The sequence below is a fragment of the Corvus kubaryi genome, unplaced genomic scaffold, assembly GCF_017639235.1.
Source record: "Corvus kubaryi isolate FWS band 111438036 unplaced genomic scaffold, C.kubaryi_AGA036_p1.0 37393, whole genome shotgun sequence".
NCBI classification, from domain to species: domain Eukaryota; kingdom Metazoa; phylum Chordata; class Aves; order Passeriformes; family Corvidae; genus Corvus; species Corvus kubaryi.
In genome coordinates, this window is record NW_024581132.1 from 100,332 (window position 1) to 117,853 (window position 17,522).

At 48.5% G+C, this 17,522-nt stretch overlaps 1 protein-coding gene across 2 annotated transcripts in view; it reads right to left on the reverse strand.

The window, feature by feature from the left end:
- Positions 1–17,522, reverse strand: part of SLC24A3 (solute carrier family 24 member 3) — a 98,294-nt gene that overhangs the window by 24,506 nt on the left and 56,266 nt on the right. The window contains exons 6-10 of one of the 2 annotated variants that reach the window (XM_042038895.1): positions 11,023–11,097; positions 6,683–6,708; positions 4,590–4,643; positions 3,111–3,244; positions 416–576 (exon numbers count right to left, since the gene is read on the reverse strand). In XM_042038895.1, coding sequence (XP_041894829.1) covers positions 416–576; positions 3,111–3,244; positions 4,590–4,643; positions 6,683–6,708; positions 11,023–11,097 — 450 coding nt within the window. Of the gene's footprint in view, positions 1–415; positions 577–3,098; positions 3,245–4,589; positions 4,644–6,682; positions 6,709–11,022; positions 11,098–17,522 lie in introns of both variants that reach the window. The other variant, XM_042038894.1, reaches the window with a different exon arrangement.

A 17,522-nucleotide genomic window follows, 5' to 3' on the forward strand; every position in this document is an offset into this window, starting at 1 on the left:
ATTGGGTACAACACGATGCTTGCTTGCAGAGCACCAGGTAAATCTCACGCGTACAACTTTTACAAGAGAAGGTCCAGTGGCTGTGGAATTGACTCCAGGAGGACTCCAGGACCAGTGACATACTAAGTGCAGTCTTAGGGTAGTGCCATATTATTAAACAGATCTATGCAGGGGGCACCCCCTGTGAGCAACAGCTACATGTAACATAACTGCATAATACCCTCTGCTAAAATCTCCAAGGGGACAGAGGGCAGGGGATGATTTAGTGAAGTCAATGTCAGAAGGATAAAATCTGGGAGAGCGCTATCAGGGGATCCAGAAGAAACACCAGAGGTGCATTTCAAGCCAAACACTGCTACAGGAAAAGGAGAAGATTCTAAACGAGAAGGGCAGGTGGGGGAGATAAAAGACACACCTCATTGATTAACATGCGGCTGGCCATGGAGAGACGTGTTTTGGGAGGGAAATGGCTGGTTATCATGATCCGGAGCCCAGCCTCGGAAAATGAAAGCTGGTGTGGGTAGGCAGAGAGCAGCTCATCAACCATGATCACTGAGGCTTTACGGTGGAAATTTCCTGCAGCCAAGGAACAAAAACAAATTGAGGTCTTCCTCAAGCAATCTCTCCCTCTGCTCTACATGGCTCTCAGAAGAATAAACCCATGGATTCCAGAAGTTCTTTGTAAGAACCATTCCTTCAGCTACACCATTCAAAGTAAGGCTCATCTGTCCTTAATTTCCGCCCTCCACACACCTTATATGCCTGTTCTTAAACAGTCAGCATGGTATCACCACTCACACTCCTTACAGAGAACTACATCTGCTCTGCACAGTTTATCACAGCTAGGCAGACCACTGCTTCAACAACAGCTATCCCACCAAGGCAGTAACTTCCAGTTGTAACCTGCACTTCCATGAGGATATTGTCCTCATCCACCACTAACTGTGTTCCTGCAAGGTATCAACACGAACGAGAAGAAGGCTCCTGCACCCCGGGCTTGCAGCTCATGGCCAGGAACTGCCACCAAACCCAGCAGCAAGTGCACGTGCCAGAGCAATCCACAGCGCAGGAGCAAAGGGACAGGGAGACACAGGCAGGTCCCGGAATCGTGCTCCTCCTGGGGCACAGCGCCGATGCCCACTGCCTCTGGGATTCGTCCTTCCTGCACCTGGATGACACCTTGGGCTGTGAATCCTGTGCTAGGACTAGGACTTGGCAGCAGGGAAACCTGAGGCCTTACCCAACACACTTCTGCACTGGTTTATTAAAACCAGTGTTTAACACTGGCAAATGTTTTGTGGCATTACTGTTTTTGACCATCACTGTTAGTCTTACAGGAGACTATCTCCTTGGCCTTCATGTCACTATTTTTTTTTCCTACCAAGGCTTCCATGCATTGGGGTAGATAAGTGAGCTCCTCCGTATTAAAAAAAACCAAACAACAAAAACCAACCGGCTTTTCCTTGTGAGTTTTTCCACACTGGCACTTGTTGAATGGTACCTCGAAGAACTGCCCCAAATACAGAAACCTTTCTGTTTCAGACTTTTTGGTCCTCTGTTAAAAAAAGGCTTCAGAAAAGGCCTCAGAAGACAAACAGTGTCTGAAACCCCCAGGCACCCCATTGCAACAGGTGCTGCTGGTGGCCCTGTGCCCCTGGCTGGGACACAAAGCTGCACCACTTGCCTTTCCGGGCCTCCCGTGGCCCAGGGCCAAGGAAATACAGGAACAATCTGCAAGAAGATGAAGCAATCCTTTCGTCTTCCTTTCTCAGTCAGTGTGAGTAACCACAAGTGTCCAAATCAAAAAGTTACCAGCAGAGTATGCAAAAACACATTGTGGGGACATTTAAACCAAATCCCACAATCAGAACTAACCCTGAGGCCAGCGGGTAAAGCTGGACGTGCAAGGCCTGAGTTTGTGCTCACTGAGTTTTCCCAGTCTAGCTTTCCTGGCACAGAACTGCCAGCACAGTTCTGCTGTGGAGAGCTCCAGGCAACAGAGAGCCGTCCCCACAAAAGCAGCTTCCCCAGATCAGAGTGCACAGCACTGCTAACAGCTTTCCCTCTGAAACAGGCCTGTAACTGAGAGCTGGCAGACTCCAGGCGTTTGCTATCAGCAAATAAACCCTGCTATGTTTAACTGCTTACTGTACACACACTATGCCTCTCGAGCACCGTTTGCAGGAAAAGAGACTTATTTTTGGTTGGGTGGGTGGGTTTTTTGGATAGACTAGCAAAACAGAAGAGGCAGCCCATCTGTAGTCAGAGACCAGGACTGATTTCAACAAGATGGAGCTTCTTCTCAGGCTAAGTCAGTGCCTCAGGGGAAAGGGAGGAGTTATTCCTGAGGACAGGTACGTATACATCCCAAGCACATACTGCACATGCTTGTTGACTGTTTTAAAGACAAAAAAAATCTGCTGCAAATACAGTTTAGCACATCCTTGCAAACGCAGACACTGAACTACTGCTGCTGAGCTACAGGACGGGGGAATTTTTTTTAAGCTGAAGAAACACAACCATTTTTATACATGATCATACTAAAGTCAAAATGGAACAGATTTCAGCCAAAGTGAAATACTCTTAAAGACCACTTACGTGGAAAAGTTGGGCATGGTAAAGACAGCACATGCAGAAAGAGCACAGTTCCCAGACCCACACAGAGTCCCCACCCTCCCTTCACTGGGGGTAAAGTGTACACTGGTCTAAGTAGGGCCTTTTTTCTTGCTCAGTTGATGTCCCTTTGGAGTGGAGTTAAGTTTAACTGGAGAAGATGTAACTTCAGTTCAGAGTAACAGTGCCCACAGCAGGACTTAAAATCGCTGTAACAGGCTAGACAGCCAACCCCTGGGCTTGAAGGAGTCCTTACAGCCAAGCACTTGTCCAGCAGCAGGAATCAGCCACAAGAGGCCTCAGCCACCTCCAGTGGCACAGGGTGTGGTGGCCGGGATCACCACACTGCGCCCCTCATCTGGGAGGGGGGGTTCCAAAAGGGCCACCCTGCCCGCTCCTATTTCGTGGCTTACAAGACAGCAGCAGTTCCCACGTGTGAGCAGGGACAAAACACCCAGAATGATGCAAGCGAGAGGGTGACTTACTGGAACAGTTACCTTTCTTTAGTAACACCACTGTGGCATCGCAGTTGCTGTTGTCGTCCATTTCCGTGTTACTTGCTAAACCGTTCACCATATTTGCAGAGTTTTTTGTCTTCCTCTCAAAGCAGTGATGTATGGTTGAGTTGTACCTGCACAAATGAAACAAACTCAGGATGTACCTTTACTTCTTGACAGTCTTCCTTTCCTAGACTTGTATCCTACGCAATACAGCTAAGGGAGGGAAGAAAACTCCTCTGGTTTTAAGGAGCATCCCAGAGCTCCAGCTAAATTGTACACCATGCAATCTCTCTGTACCCAGAAGGCTATGAAAGATAGAAGCCATAGATCTTGAATGACATACAGGCTTCTGTGTTAGGTGTGATGAATATTCTGTGTCATGAGGGATCTTTGCTTGTCACCATCCAAGTATATTTTTTTATCACATAATCACACTTGAGTATCAGCATTATTTTACCGGGAGGACTCACCACAGAAACACAACATCCTATGCTAAATTGATTTCATCTTTGGCGGGGGGGGAAAGGCACATATTACAACTGTCTTGCTGGTCAGTTAATTGTTGCAAGGGTGAAGCTACCCTCCACGTCAAAATTTCTAATTATTAGATGAATTCTGACTTGTGTTCCCTTCACCCAGCCTGAGTGTTTCACTGTTCTCACTGAGAATTGCTCTCACAATATTTACTCTATTCATCATTTCAAAACAAATCTCTAGCCTTACTTGTGGAGACAAGACCACTGGTGTGCTTGGCAGCCGGTAGGTTTTGTTGAATGTTCCAGTTTACATCTGGGTTTCCTTTCCACTGGCTTTTGAAAACAAGACAGGAGGAGGGGAACCAAACAACAGAACAGACTACTTTTACTAGCAAGAACTTGTGTGAAAGAAGTCACACAGGCCAGATGCTCAGAAAATCGCTGCTGACTGTGCTGAAGTTTTATCACAGATCTCCAGGCAAGCAAGAAGTGCTGCAGAGCTTTGCATCCGTAAAAACCAGGCTGGAACGTCGCTCCTGCTTGTTTCCAAGTAAGGATGCTAAAGTGAAGTCAAAAGAGACTGTTTTGGTGGGACTTGAGGATGGATCCCGATTTGCTGCATTAGCCATGGTCAGTTCACACAGGGCGAGAGCCATAAAGCACAGATTCGCAGGACAGTTTAGGTTGGAAAAAACCTCCACAACCTTCAAGTCCAATGTTAATTCAGCACTGCCAAGCCTACCACTAAGCCATGTCCCTAAGCACCATATTTACACATCTTTTGGGAATCACCTTCAGGGACAGTGATTCCACCACTGGCCCGGGCAGCCTGTTCCTGCGCCTGACAACCCTGCTGGTGAAGAAAGTTTTCCTAACAGTCAAGCTAAACCACCCCTTCCAGAACTGGAGGCTGTTTCTTCTTCCTGTTGGGAGGGCTGGGTGAGGCAAGGGGAACAGGGAGCCTTAGGATTTAAATAAGCTGAGGGCACATTTGACTTACTTCATTATAAAGATGTAGATGACATACATCAGCACTAAGACTAAGGACTCCCACCTGGAAACAAGAGCAACACATAAACGCATCAGAGCAGGGCACGGCATAAGCTGCCCCTGTTCAGCCACTCCCCCGTCTGCCATGCCACAAGTGTGCAGAAAGGCTTAACCCTCCTGGGCTGCCTTAACATTCCTCTATAAAAAAGGGATGCATAAAGAAATGGCTCGCACATCCATGCATGATGCCTCCCTTGTTTTCTTGACTTCTGTGATTTTACTTGGCTAAATTGACCTGCCAGCTAAGAACAAGTGACAAAACCCAGGAGTTCAGTGAGCAAATCGCACACCCAAGTGATGCCTTAGGTTTTAACTTCTATATTTTTCAAATCACTGTACTGCTTAGTGTGTAAATCTGAAGTTTCTTGTAGCCTGTTAATTTCTGCTCTCTCCTGCTAGTTAGACATAACAAAGCCTCTCAGAGCCTGCTCTCCAAGACACCCAGACCATCCTGGCCCAAAAAGTATAAACCAAAGAGCCTCTAAGGGGGTGTAAGCTGAGGGGAATTACATCATTAAACTGAAGCTTTAATTGGAGAAGTAACCCTGCTATGCAAATGCACCAAACCTATAAAAGTGTGGAAAAGCTCGTGACCCACAGTCCACCTTGGGGTCCATCTTGGCAGTAGCCTCTGGCTCCCCAGGGGTACCTTTGAAGGCCTTTCAAATAAATACCTGCCTTTATTCCCTTACTCCTGTCTAGTCTCTGTGTCTAGGAGGCCTCTCAAGGCATCACAAGGACCACCAACACTTCTGTGAGGACAATAACCACGGGATGTGGCCAAGTGAGGGGAGCAGCCACCCTGCTCTGCCTGCAGGGACGTAAAGCAGGGTGCTGGGCTTTGTAAAGCCGATCATGCTCAGACAACCTGGGCAAGGGGCAGCTGCTCTGTCGCTACTGCTGCTGCACGAGCACTGAGAATGCAGCAGGCAGCACTTCAAACTGCTGATTAGATACTGATAGGTTTTTTCCCTCTGCTGCTTCTGTGTCAAACTAATGAAATAGTAAAATTTGTATGAAAACAAATTATAATGCGACTTTTAGAGTTTGTTTCTAGGTAATCTTTTTCATTCACCGAAGTGCTGTGTTCTGCATAGTTAGTTCCCTATGGCAAACTGCTAGTCCTTGTGGAAATCATCCATTATCAAACTACTATATGCTAAAACTCATGGAACATTTTCTCCACAAGCATTTTGAGATACTGCACTAACTATATCAATGTCTCAATCCCTGCTTCGGAAGATTCAACACTCAGCTTCTGCATTGTGGTTTGTTTTTTTTTTTTTTTCTTTAAAGAGCACAGTTAAATACAACTGGCCCTCGGGTGAATTTCGGTAAAAAAAACCACACAAAAAAACATCAGCAAAGAAAGCCTGGCCACTGCAAGAGTGGGTGTTTGAAACCTGCCTCTGAAATGGGCAAGAGCCAGTGAGGGAAAACACCAGCCTAAGCAGCCTGACGCTCCCTAGTGCCTGCAATCCAAATGACACCGGCTGAGAGTGACACCAAAGCCAATGCCTCACCTCCACTGCCACCTCCAGCTCTGTCACCTCGTGCTGGAAACAAAACCATGAGACCAAACCAACTGAAAAGTGTCTGAAGCCCTCCTAGACCACCATACCTACTGCACTGCACTTAAGCACATTATTAGGGATATTTTTATTTTTCTTTTATTTCTTTAAACTGGCCATTCACTAAACTATGAAAAATCCAAATATACACTTATTTATGACTGCTTGGGCGTCCCCTTCTGGCACACACAAAGCTCTGCTGAGCACACTGCCATCCCCAAGCTGCTGCAGGGCATGCAGAGGGCACTGACTGCTGCTGTACCAGGAACAGTATGAGCGACACTCTCCTGGGCTTTCCTCTCTAGCTCAAAAAATTAGTTATTCTGGCCTGTCTTGTGCTGATGTTTCTCACACAGCAGCAAACAGCTGCCCTGCGGAACTTTTAGCTTTCTCCTTCTCTCCTCATAAACACTAATTATGGCAGCTTTTGTGGTATAACTGGAAAAAACGAAAAGAAAAGGGATTCACTTACCAGGAAACTCTTTCATCATAAATAAACTGTGGAGAAAAGATTTAAAAATAGCATGTTATACACAAAACCACACTTGAAAACAGCTCATCACCTGAGGCAGGGGACAGAGTAAAGCAAGCCAGGGCTCATGGCAATGGCATTAAGCTTGGGTGCATTTTGGCACTGGCCTCCTGCCCAGCCTTTGAACTTCTCAACCCTTAGTTTCTCTCACCTAGCCAAAGCAAGCAGGTACTCCTTCCCAAATGCTGCTGGATCCTTGTGTTAGCCAGAGTTACTGCAGGAGTTAGAGGGAAAGCAGCCATGAGCCAGAGATGGGGCTGCATCCCTGTGACCCACTCGGCTGTCTCACCGGACATGGCCTCCTCCCCGCCGGCTCCCGGCCGGACGCCGAGTGACCCGCCAGCGGATCCACAGCAAGCTCCGCAGCTGCTGCCGTGTCCTGCTGGGCCCAGGGCGTTGTTCCCATCAGCTCAGGGTAACCACCACCCCAGCTGACTGTAGCTACTGTGACAGTCCCTCTGGCACACCTGCTGATGGATGGGCAGTGTGGCTTTCCCAGCTGTGCCACGAAGCCTCCTCAGGCAAGGAATGCGCCTCCTCCCTGAGGGAAGCACCAGCGCCATGGCAAAGGGCGTGAGGGAACGACCAGCACCATGGCGAGGGGTGTGAAGGAACAACCAGCGCCTAGGTGAGGGGTGTCAAGGGAGAACCCAGAGCAATGGTGAGGGCTGCGAAGGAAGCAGCAGCACCACGGCGAGGGGTGAGGGAAGGGCGCGCACAGGCAGAGGCCGAAGAGCTGCACTAGCAGTGGCTGAAGGCTCGCAGTGGCTGAAGGCCTGCGCTGGCAGGTGGCCGCTGCGTGCCGTGACCAGGCCCTCCCCCTTGCCGTGCTCCGCCAGCCCTGCCGCTCCCTGCAGCCCCGGTTCTCCTCCCACGGCGGTGGGATGGCTGCGAAGGGGACCCGCGGTGCCGGTGCCTCCGCGGAAGGCTGGAGCTGGAGTCGCACACAGCCCTCATGGCCTCGGCGACGGGCCGCGGTCCATTTGGCCCTTCCAAAGCAGCAGCAGGGAAATGCCGTGCCCGCACCAGGGATTACAGATCCACGGCTGCGCTCCAAGCAAACAGGGGGGAAAAGGAACGAGGCCCTGAAAGCAGAGTGAACACTTCCCCGTGGCCATACAGCCGTAAATAGCAACTCCCGTGTGACAGCCGGCAGGAGGCAAGAGTTACACTGGTTACTGGAAGAAAACATGACCACAAAACATTGCAAATTACAGTTCCCAGTCACTGTGATCCAACCTGACAAGGCCTGTTTTAGGTTACAATGTTTTGGTGTGATGGGACATGAAAGCGTGTGCACTGACTTTTGTAACTAAAAATAGCACCCATCTCCGTTTTGACACTAATGACTCTGACCATGTCCCTTCAAGTTAAGATACACAGGCATCTTTTTCCTTTTAAGAGAATAAGGAGTTAAGTCTTCCCAAGCTCTACAAGAAGACAAGGCAGCATTGTAACATTATAAAGTTTAAAAAAAAAAAAAAAATCATAGGGCTGAATCAAGATGAATTAAGAATGGTAAATGCGGTTTATCCACTTCTAACCTCTGTGGTTTAGAATTCACTCTCTCTCATCAAATAGCCTGGAGCAGCAAACAGGTGAATCTATACTGCCCTATTTCTTACAACAGCACTGCACTACCTTTTCTAGTACAAATGGAGACAAAGTCATATTAATTCACCCAGCACAGTATCAAGCTTTTAAAGGTTGCTGTAGCTCAGCATTGGAAGGAATATATTTATTTCCCCTCAGGTTTATGTGTTTATGATTAGTAAGGATACCGGTGGAGTGCAACTTTTAACAAAGCACCAGTGGCTGCTGTTTAAAAAGCCATGAGAACAAACTTCTACAAACAATGTAATTCTTCAAGACTGATGACTCTACTCCAGCTGCAGAGAAGTCTCAATGCCCTCATATGGAAAATTATCCCTGCATACAAAGCACTGAAGTGTCTTCTAAAAGGAGCACACAAATCTTATGAAGGGGAAACCACAGGCAGGTTACACTGTGCTCTGCATGGAGCCTGTGGCTCATCTCCCAGCTGAGCCATGGGGGACTGGAGAGTTGGAATTTGAGCAACAGTGTCCTTCCACCTCAGCTGGATTCTGTCTTAAAAGGACAGGAAAAATTAGAGACACTGGGAAGCCAGGGATTCCTGGGTGAGTGAAGGGAAGGAGAAACTTCTTAAACTGAAGTAGTGTTTGACAGGAGAAATTCTCATGTGCTATCAACAGGGGAGCAATATTGCATACAAAAGGGTCAGTGCATCAGCTAGAGGGAAGCTAAACCTTTAACCACTTAAAATGTTTTCCCTTCCTCCCATCTTTCTCTGTTTTTCCCTAACAGGTGTTTAAGTCATTTGCAATGACTGTTATGGAGTAACATCGAAAGACATTGGGATGCGCTCCACCTCACCCAACCCAAATTATCCAGGTAGGGCTGTAACATGGGAATAGGAGCTCTGGCAATGCCTTCAAGCCCCCTCTAATGCCTGGATTTGCACCATCCTGCTACCCTGGCTGCCTGGAGGGCCTTGAACTCCACCACTGATAAGATGAGCAGAAGAGTGGGCATACAGCTGGAGAGAAGCTAACTCAAAGCTTAGGGAAAAAATAACTGCATCCTGGTATTACGGGGTACACTCCCAAAAGAAAAGGCCTCCTGCACTTCCGTAATGATGAAGAACAGCTTAAACAGAAATAAAGTGTAGGAGAAAAGTCTTAGGGGTAACAGAGATGTCTGTTCTGCAAGCCATACGACTTTCTCATGACATAGAAGACGTAGACAGGAATTTCAGGGGTGTGCTGGACACAAACCAGTAGAGAATTCTTCTCCACATCCTGATGTCCTGATGCGGCCGACTACCACAGGGATGAAGCAGCCATGAAAAAAACCCGCCTTGCTTAAAGAATTTAAAACTGATGACAGAATTTCAACTCTCAAGAGCTTCAACCAGATTTTCAACTTGTCTGCCTCCATGCAATAAATGAAATGCCCAATCCAAGCACCAGGAGGCTAGGTGCCAGGCAGATGCCCACATCTGTGCTTCCTGTGGAATGAACTAAGAGAATGCCTGCTGGATGTCCTTAAGCTTGTGCAATGGGATTCACTACAATTAGTATGTGCAGCTCTGTTTGTTGTTTAGCAACACTTTTTGGTCTGAGATTACTGTCAAGCTGTCAAAGAAAAAATAAAAGCTTCTTTGTTTTGCAGCTCATTGCTAATAATTATGTAGAAAAGTTATTTTTCACCAGGCACAAAATGGCTGGCCTTGCAATATGGGGAATAAAAGTACAAACAGGTTGAGAAGGATCCTCCGTTTAGGATGAGGCAGATAAAGGCCTCTGCACCTACAGAGCATGTCTGGAGACAGAGGCCATGTGCAGGAGGAAACAAACCAAAACCCACTGTTGAAACACACTAATCACAGTAACCCAGATGGCAGAGATGCAAGTGACCCTCTTCTGACTCTAAAGTCCCCTTCTTGCTGACATATGGAAGTTAACCTCACAAGATCATTCTACCTTTCTTAGGGAATCTAGGATACTAGGCTGGGCTGGGGCGGGGGGGGGAAAAAAGCAACTGTTACCTGGAAATTCAATTTTTACATTTCCTGGCGTTGTTCAGCATTGGTTGCAAAGGTAATGCTAAACTGATAGCAGTGTCTTTAGCTAAAACTTGTGCACACATTTTTCCACTGAATAGCCCAATTCTGAGAGATTTGGAGCGTTTTCTTGATGAACCTGATGAACACTGGGATAGTCCCAGCACTAAGAACTGCTGAAAGTGTAGTCTTTGAGGACTTTCTGTTAGCACGCACTGCCCCTATTACGTGTGGAAAAACTAACCTTAGTGTTTTGCAGGAGCTGTTCAAGACCTCTCTCCTCTGGGCACAAGTGCTGCCTCCTTAGAGGTTAGTTACATGTTTTTTAGGAAGTCATGAAGGTCACTGCCAGGAGAGCACCCCGATCCATGCATCCACTGCAGGGCTGCCCAGGGGCTCAGGACTTGGGTTCAGCTCTGCACTCCGTGTCTACACCGGGCCACCACACCCCACCCCAGCTATCCCTCTGGGCTCTCTGGACACTCCTCCATCTCCTGCCCTCGGGCCAAGCTTCCCAGCAGAAGCAGGGAGACCACAAGCAGTTTTCCACAAGCAGAAATCCCCATGAGTGTTGGAGGTGGGATCTTAGCTACAAGATTGTGATTCCATGGCAGGTTCCCTTTACAGGTGGCAGTAGACATGGGCTCCCGCAGATGAGGAACCTTCAAAAACTTACCACGATGAGTGCAACAACAGACAGTGTGTAGTAGATTGAATCTCTCAAGAGACTCCACGACGACAGTGCAACAACCTGGGAAAAGAGGCAGAGAGAGGATGTCAGCTAGGCTCTCGCCAGAACGCCAGCGTTGTGCCCAGGTTCAGCCTGTCGCTCTGTGGGAGCTGTCCCCCCACGTGCTGGGACTCGAGGAGGAGGCCCAAGACAGGAAACACCTTCTGCAGCTGCCAGGGGAATGAACAGCTGCTGGGGAGACAGGAATGGCCCCATCCAAAGTACCAGTGGACTCAGCTGTCCCCCACATCGGGCTGTGTGTCCCCAAGGAGTCTATGAGGGCTGCTGCTTTACAGGAAGGGGCTCAGGCTTTACCAGCACGACCACACTGATGAGTGTTACTGCAGCTCTGTGTGCATCTATGCAGCTTCTGGGACAAACACTCAAGTCAACACTCCAGCAAAGTGTTACGAACAAAAACCAGGAATTTTTTTTTATACGGAGAATAAAAAAGGGATTACTGTGCAGTTCATGTCACCCGACACCTTCCAAAGCCACAGAAATGAGGAAGAATTCTCACTGCAGGCTGCATGAGCCTGCAATTCAGATCTTAGAAGAAAAAATACCAGTGAACGTGTTAATTCATGAACAGTATTCAAAAGGGCAGATTAAAAGCAGTCATGTGGTGGTAACATCTTCAGTATGATTCTATTTTCTGCAGCTCTAGGAAGTTCCCTCAGTATTTGCCATTTCTGGAATGCATTTCAAGCACTCTGGGTCACATCCTTCAAAAGTGTAAAGCTGAAGGAGGAAGATGGGAGATGGTTCATTTACACTGATTTGGATCTGAACATACACATGAGTATTCTGACCATACCCTCCAGTCATGCTTGTGCATGAATTTGGTCACATGAACAGTAACTTCATTTTCAGTTCTATTTCAGTGTTAGCAAAAATAATTTCCCAAATTTCTCTTCGTATTAACTCTTACTATATTGGAATTTTCCAAAACTGCGAGCAAAACAAATGCTGTAAAAAGATACTGACCATTATACTTAAAAAACCCCTCCAGTCTCTTAGCAGTATGGCTTTTTTTAAAATGGGTGTAATTTATGCCCAGTGCAAAGTCTCTTTATGCAACCATTTACGTGTTAGAAACTCCTACCTGAAATAAAAAAGCAGGCCTTTAAAGCCCTTGGGTCAAACCAGAGCTACACCAACTGACACTACATTTCTAGGCACACAGAGATAGACAAATGGAGATGCCTTCTGAGGGAAATTTCCAAATGTAGAAACATGGAGCTGGGTTCATAATTCTATCCAGAGACCCTCAATTAAGTCTCACATCTTATGAGAATGAAGTGTGCCCCTTCATTCTGACTGAGCAAATTCTGAAAGAGAGTTTACAGAACAATTAGACATTATTCCACTCAGCTTTCAGGATGCTGCACAAGGCCCTCTGCACTTTCCTCAGCACAGATGCTGGGGATCTTACAGCTGTAAACTTCAGCTCTGGACACAGAAGTCACATTTCTGAAGCAAACGACAGCCCCCACAGGAACAGGCTCTGTCTCATAACCTCTGTCCCTGGGCTAAGGGGTGCCACCATGCAGCACAGCGCAGCGCAGCTGTGAAAGCAAGGTGCCCGCAGCTGCAAGGCGTCAAGGTAGTCTTCCTCCCGTTCTTTGATATTGTACAATGATCTTGAAGGTGCAGGATAATGTTTTCCCAAGGAATTTTCCTCAGACACCTGAATGAGCACATTATGATCCAGATGCTTAAATGCAGCTCTGTAGCAGGGGCGTGCTGCACAGAACTGACAGACCAAGATCCTGTGGGAATCACAGGGACTCTTGTGCTGATTCCAGATCGGATTGAAGGGAACATGCTCATGCCTGGCAGTCTGCTCACATTTCACAGACATCTGAGTAGGTCTCCCTGATGCAGTAACTGTGGGGCAATTCAATTTCAGATGTCTTTAGGGCCCAAGTCACCCAGCTGAAGTTTCTGAACCATTTGGTCCATGTGATATAGGGAAGCCGTGCACGTAAGGCAACCGTGCACCGAGGGTGAAAGGAACTTGTGAGCACCAAGGGCAATGGCAGCGCTCAGCCTGCTGGTCAGAACTGTGTCCTGAGGTAGAACTACCGAGGTCCTGAGGGCCTTGTGCCTTGCAGCCACCAAGGACTCCACATAAATCTTAAAACACCGGAAACCACTTAAACTACAGATCAGCAACACGAAAAAGAAATCAGGGAAGCAATCATCTTGGGTCAAAACATGACCAAAGTCGAGTTTTAAATCAGCAATACTGTCATACTGTAAGCCAGCAGCGAGTGGTCCTGTGGGAGCTGAGCGTAAGGAGGCAGCTGTAGAACCACTGACCTGTCAGTCAGGTGACGTTTCTGCCATTTGAAGTGAGTGCCTGAAATCCAAACCCCAGACAAGTGCCCCTTGGCTGTCCCTTGACCACTCAGTGGGGACTGAACCCCGTTCCCCTGAGCTGAAAGGAAGAGGTCTGAAGTCAAGGCTTGAATGAGAGCATCCCCAGATGGGTCCACACAAGACACACACAGAGCCTGCTCCCCTGCATGCCACAGCATCATTCTCCTAGGGGTAAACTCACCCGTCATAGATACCTGGTTTGTCATCAGTAAACCTTCATCCTGCAAACTCCTACATGTAACATTTACTACTCAGAATGCTTCCTTCCCTTTCTGAAAGGCTGGTGAGCAGAAAAATCAAGATTCTTCTCAGTTCTAGCTTGATTTCTGAGCTTTGCGACTCCTGAAGCTGTGGCCCCATGCAGCACACACAATCACCTCCATCTAGTACATGTGGAGATCAGCTACCAAAGGGAAAATCCCCCAAGATCAGACACTGGCATCTGCTGGCTGCAGCACTGAAGTTGACCACCCATGGGGCAATATGCCCCATGCCTCGTCCTAGGACTTCGCCATTTATCCTCTGTAAAACTGACCCTTCTCTCTTCTGCTCTTCCAAATTGTTTCTCTGCTCCTAGCAGCGTAGAAGCTCTTCTCCTGCCCAGGAGATGTCCATCACCAGAGGCCATCCAGCTGGCTGTCTTTTATGGCCTGCTGTGCCCCATGGTGGCAATGGGCCCGAGATGAAGCACATGTGGCAGAACAGGGCTGCTGCTCCCTTGGCAAGGATGTCTGTGCTCCTGCTGCAGGAGTCCAGAGGTGTGTGCACTCCTGAGTATTCTGGCTGCTAAACTTCTGGGGTAAGCATGTAATCACATCCATGTTCTTCAGGGATCTTCTTCACTCTGAATTGTTTCGGGCGTTTTCCTCATCTCATGGCCTGTTCTTTGCTTGACATTCTCGAGCTGTGATCAGCTACTAACACTGCTAGGAAATGCTAGGCTTTGGAAGCAATCTCCCTAATCTTGTTTTTCTGTTACCCTCTGGCACAGAAGGTCTAGATTTTTAGGTATTAAGAGCTAATAACTTAATTTGCTAATGTGGAGAGGCAGGAATGCTTGGATGAGGGTGTCAAAAGATTAAAGACAATCCCTGTGGCGATTAGCCTAAAGAGCCCACGGAGGTCAACAGAGATGTGCCAGCAGTGAATCCACCACCATCAAAAGGCATCCAGAAGCCGAGAATCCAGGTCAGACCTCATCCCGTCCCTCTTTGATGTGGACTGCACAGAAGTGATTAGGGAAGCTCTCACACCACCCTAGCAGATGCTGGGATCTGGCTTTCGAGCTCTCGTCTGTGCTGCCTGACAAAGCTGCTGCTCACCGCCATCCCTTGCAAGGCCCTGGCCCATGAGAGCCGGCCAGCAGCGCACTGTGCCAGCTGGATCAGCTGCAGCCAGGTGTGCGGTGGAACCTCCTCACACGCTGCTCCTGGTTTGCAGGAGCTGCCCTCGGAGCCCAGGAGGGGCCCTTTGAAGCCTGCTGGGGTCCCCTCCAGAAGGGGCTGTGCTCCTGACACTACTGTTCAGCAAACCCTCAACGCAATTTCAAATCAGCCCCGTGATAACATAGCAGGATCTCATGCCAAAGCAAGAGAAACAACCAACTGTTGGCCACTGTTACAGGAAGCAGTGAACTCAGGTGGAGGTCTGGGATAGATTTTCTGGGAATCAGGCTGGCCATAGCTTGCAGTTAATCCACGTCTTATGCATTTAGAATGACACAAAAATAAAAAGTGCTCTACCTCAGGTATCAGCTCTCATCTCTGAAGAGGATGGGAAGACAAAAGCCAGCAGTGATCTGAAGAATCACAGAACTGTTTAGGTAGGAAAAGCCCTTCAAAGCTCACCGAGCCCAACTGTCCCCCCAGCAACGCCAGCAAGGCAACTGCCAGCCCATGTCCCCGAGTGCCACGTCTGCTCAGAGATGGGCCACAGCAGGGCCCATCAGCTGAAGGATCTGAGCCACGCTGAAGAGGGCGAGGACAGGAGGAGCCCCAGGACACGCACGCGTTGTGCCACTCACCCACCCAGACGCAGCCCCTGCACAGCTCCCAGGCGCTGTGGGGACACCGCTCAGTGCTGTGTGGGTCCCGCTCCCTCACCTCCCCAAACGTAACACCAGGAGAAGCACAGTCAGGACTTGTTTAAAGACTGCCTGCTGGGCTCACACTGCCTTACGAACCCTGAAAAGCCAAACATCCCTGACTGCCTTTGGAGAACCTGTCAGGGCCTGATATTTCAGGACAGCCCTGAGAGAGACCAGTCTCTCAGGGCTTCTGTTTCCCTTGACGGGGCACAAGCTCTGCCTTTAAACTTTGCAGCTGATTATTTTAAGAACTCCTTGCTCAGCTCAGGTAATTCCAAGGACCCGGCCACCTGCCTGCTCACTCTCATTGCTCATGGTATCAGTGAAGCATCACAGATTAATGTGAGAGTGTGACAGTGCCTTACTTGTATTGATCTTTACATTAAATTAGGCGCAGATCCATCTGTGGCTGTCAGCAAGAAGCCATTGCAGAGCCTCTGCACCTTTCCTGGGAGACACACGCAGGACTTTGTGTGGTTTGGAGGGTGGTGGGTTCCTGCTGGCACTTTGACACATCCGTAATTCAGACAGAGAATCAGCCAAGCAGGTCCAACAGGATCTCAGAGGCACCATCTCCCAGCACAGTAGGAATCCTGGTCCCACCCCCCCCCTCTGAACTGTTCTGCCACAGCAGATATTTTAGACGGATTCCCGCACAGAAAGCCACTGCTGCCTGTGCAGAGCCCCAGGAAAGCCAGCAGGCAGCCAGCATTGGCCAGAGGCCCCCGTGCTGGGACTAACAGCTAACTAACAGCAGGATGTCCTGGACCAAGCGACACTCCCTCTATACCCCATGGTCATGTCTGAATATCCCAGGACACTATGAGTATCCAGCTCAGTCTCCAGACCATAATCTTGGCCAAAGACGCCAGGGTCCCACGATGCAGCATTAGGGCTTGCTTGAGGCTTTGACCAATACTGACCACCACTCCCAGCTTCAGCAAAGCACCAAATACGAGCAAGGGTCAGGCCAAAGAACAATCTGGGACTTAAAATACCCGTCTCTCTCAGACAGTTAAAGCAGCCGCGATCTAAGGGAGCTGCTGTGATGAAAGCCTCCTTCCAATTACCAGCCCCCTAATTTTACCTCTGGCTTGCCATTCCCTGCAAAGCTCAGTTGTCACTCTGGCTCCCAGTCCGTACACTGAGCACCAGCTCCATCTATTCTCATTACTTCCCCAAGAATGTCTGCTTTTTTAAGCCTCTCTTGATATTTTCATCACTGCCGCAGCAATCTGTCTCTGTGACATTCTCAGAATGGAAACAGTGGACACTCTCCAAACCTCAGTACAAAGCCAAAAATATTTCCCTGCTCAACTGGTAGTCATAATCATCCATGAGTTATTTGGACCAGCGTGTCTCTTTAGCTCAGATTCCCACAGAGCTGAAGCAGCAGGACCCCAAGGCCTCTGCTGGACCACAGGATCCACAGCAGAATTCAAGGACAGCTGTAGACAGGAAGGCGTGCACAGAGTAAACATCTCCCAGTCTCTCCAGACTGGCCAGTCCTTGTCGGAAGTGAAAAACAGATTTTGTGATTTCCCTTGCTTTTACACTATAAACGATCTGAGAAAAAAATCCTACAAATGGCACATCCACAGTATTGATCTGTGTGTAAGTTTTGACAGAGACAACTTAACCTCAAATGGTGATGGTGTTTTGTGGCAATTAGGAAGTGGCCTTGGTTTGATGCTGTTAGGAATCCATTTGCAACTCTTCTGATTGCGTTGGGCAGCATGCATCTCTGAATTAAGGGTGCCTCTCTATCCTGAAACTCCATCCACACCTCTCTGCCCCGGCTGCAGTCTCAGCACCTTACAGACCGCCTGATGTTCCACAGGACAGCGAGAATGGCACTGCCAGCATCCTCCCTCTGCTTTCCCTGTACCTGGGCTTTCACACAGCACGGCCACGCCAGCAGCTCTAGGTACGTACCCAGGACCACAGCCTTGGCTTCTGGCACTGCTTCAGTCTG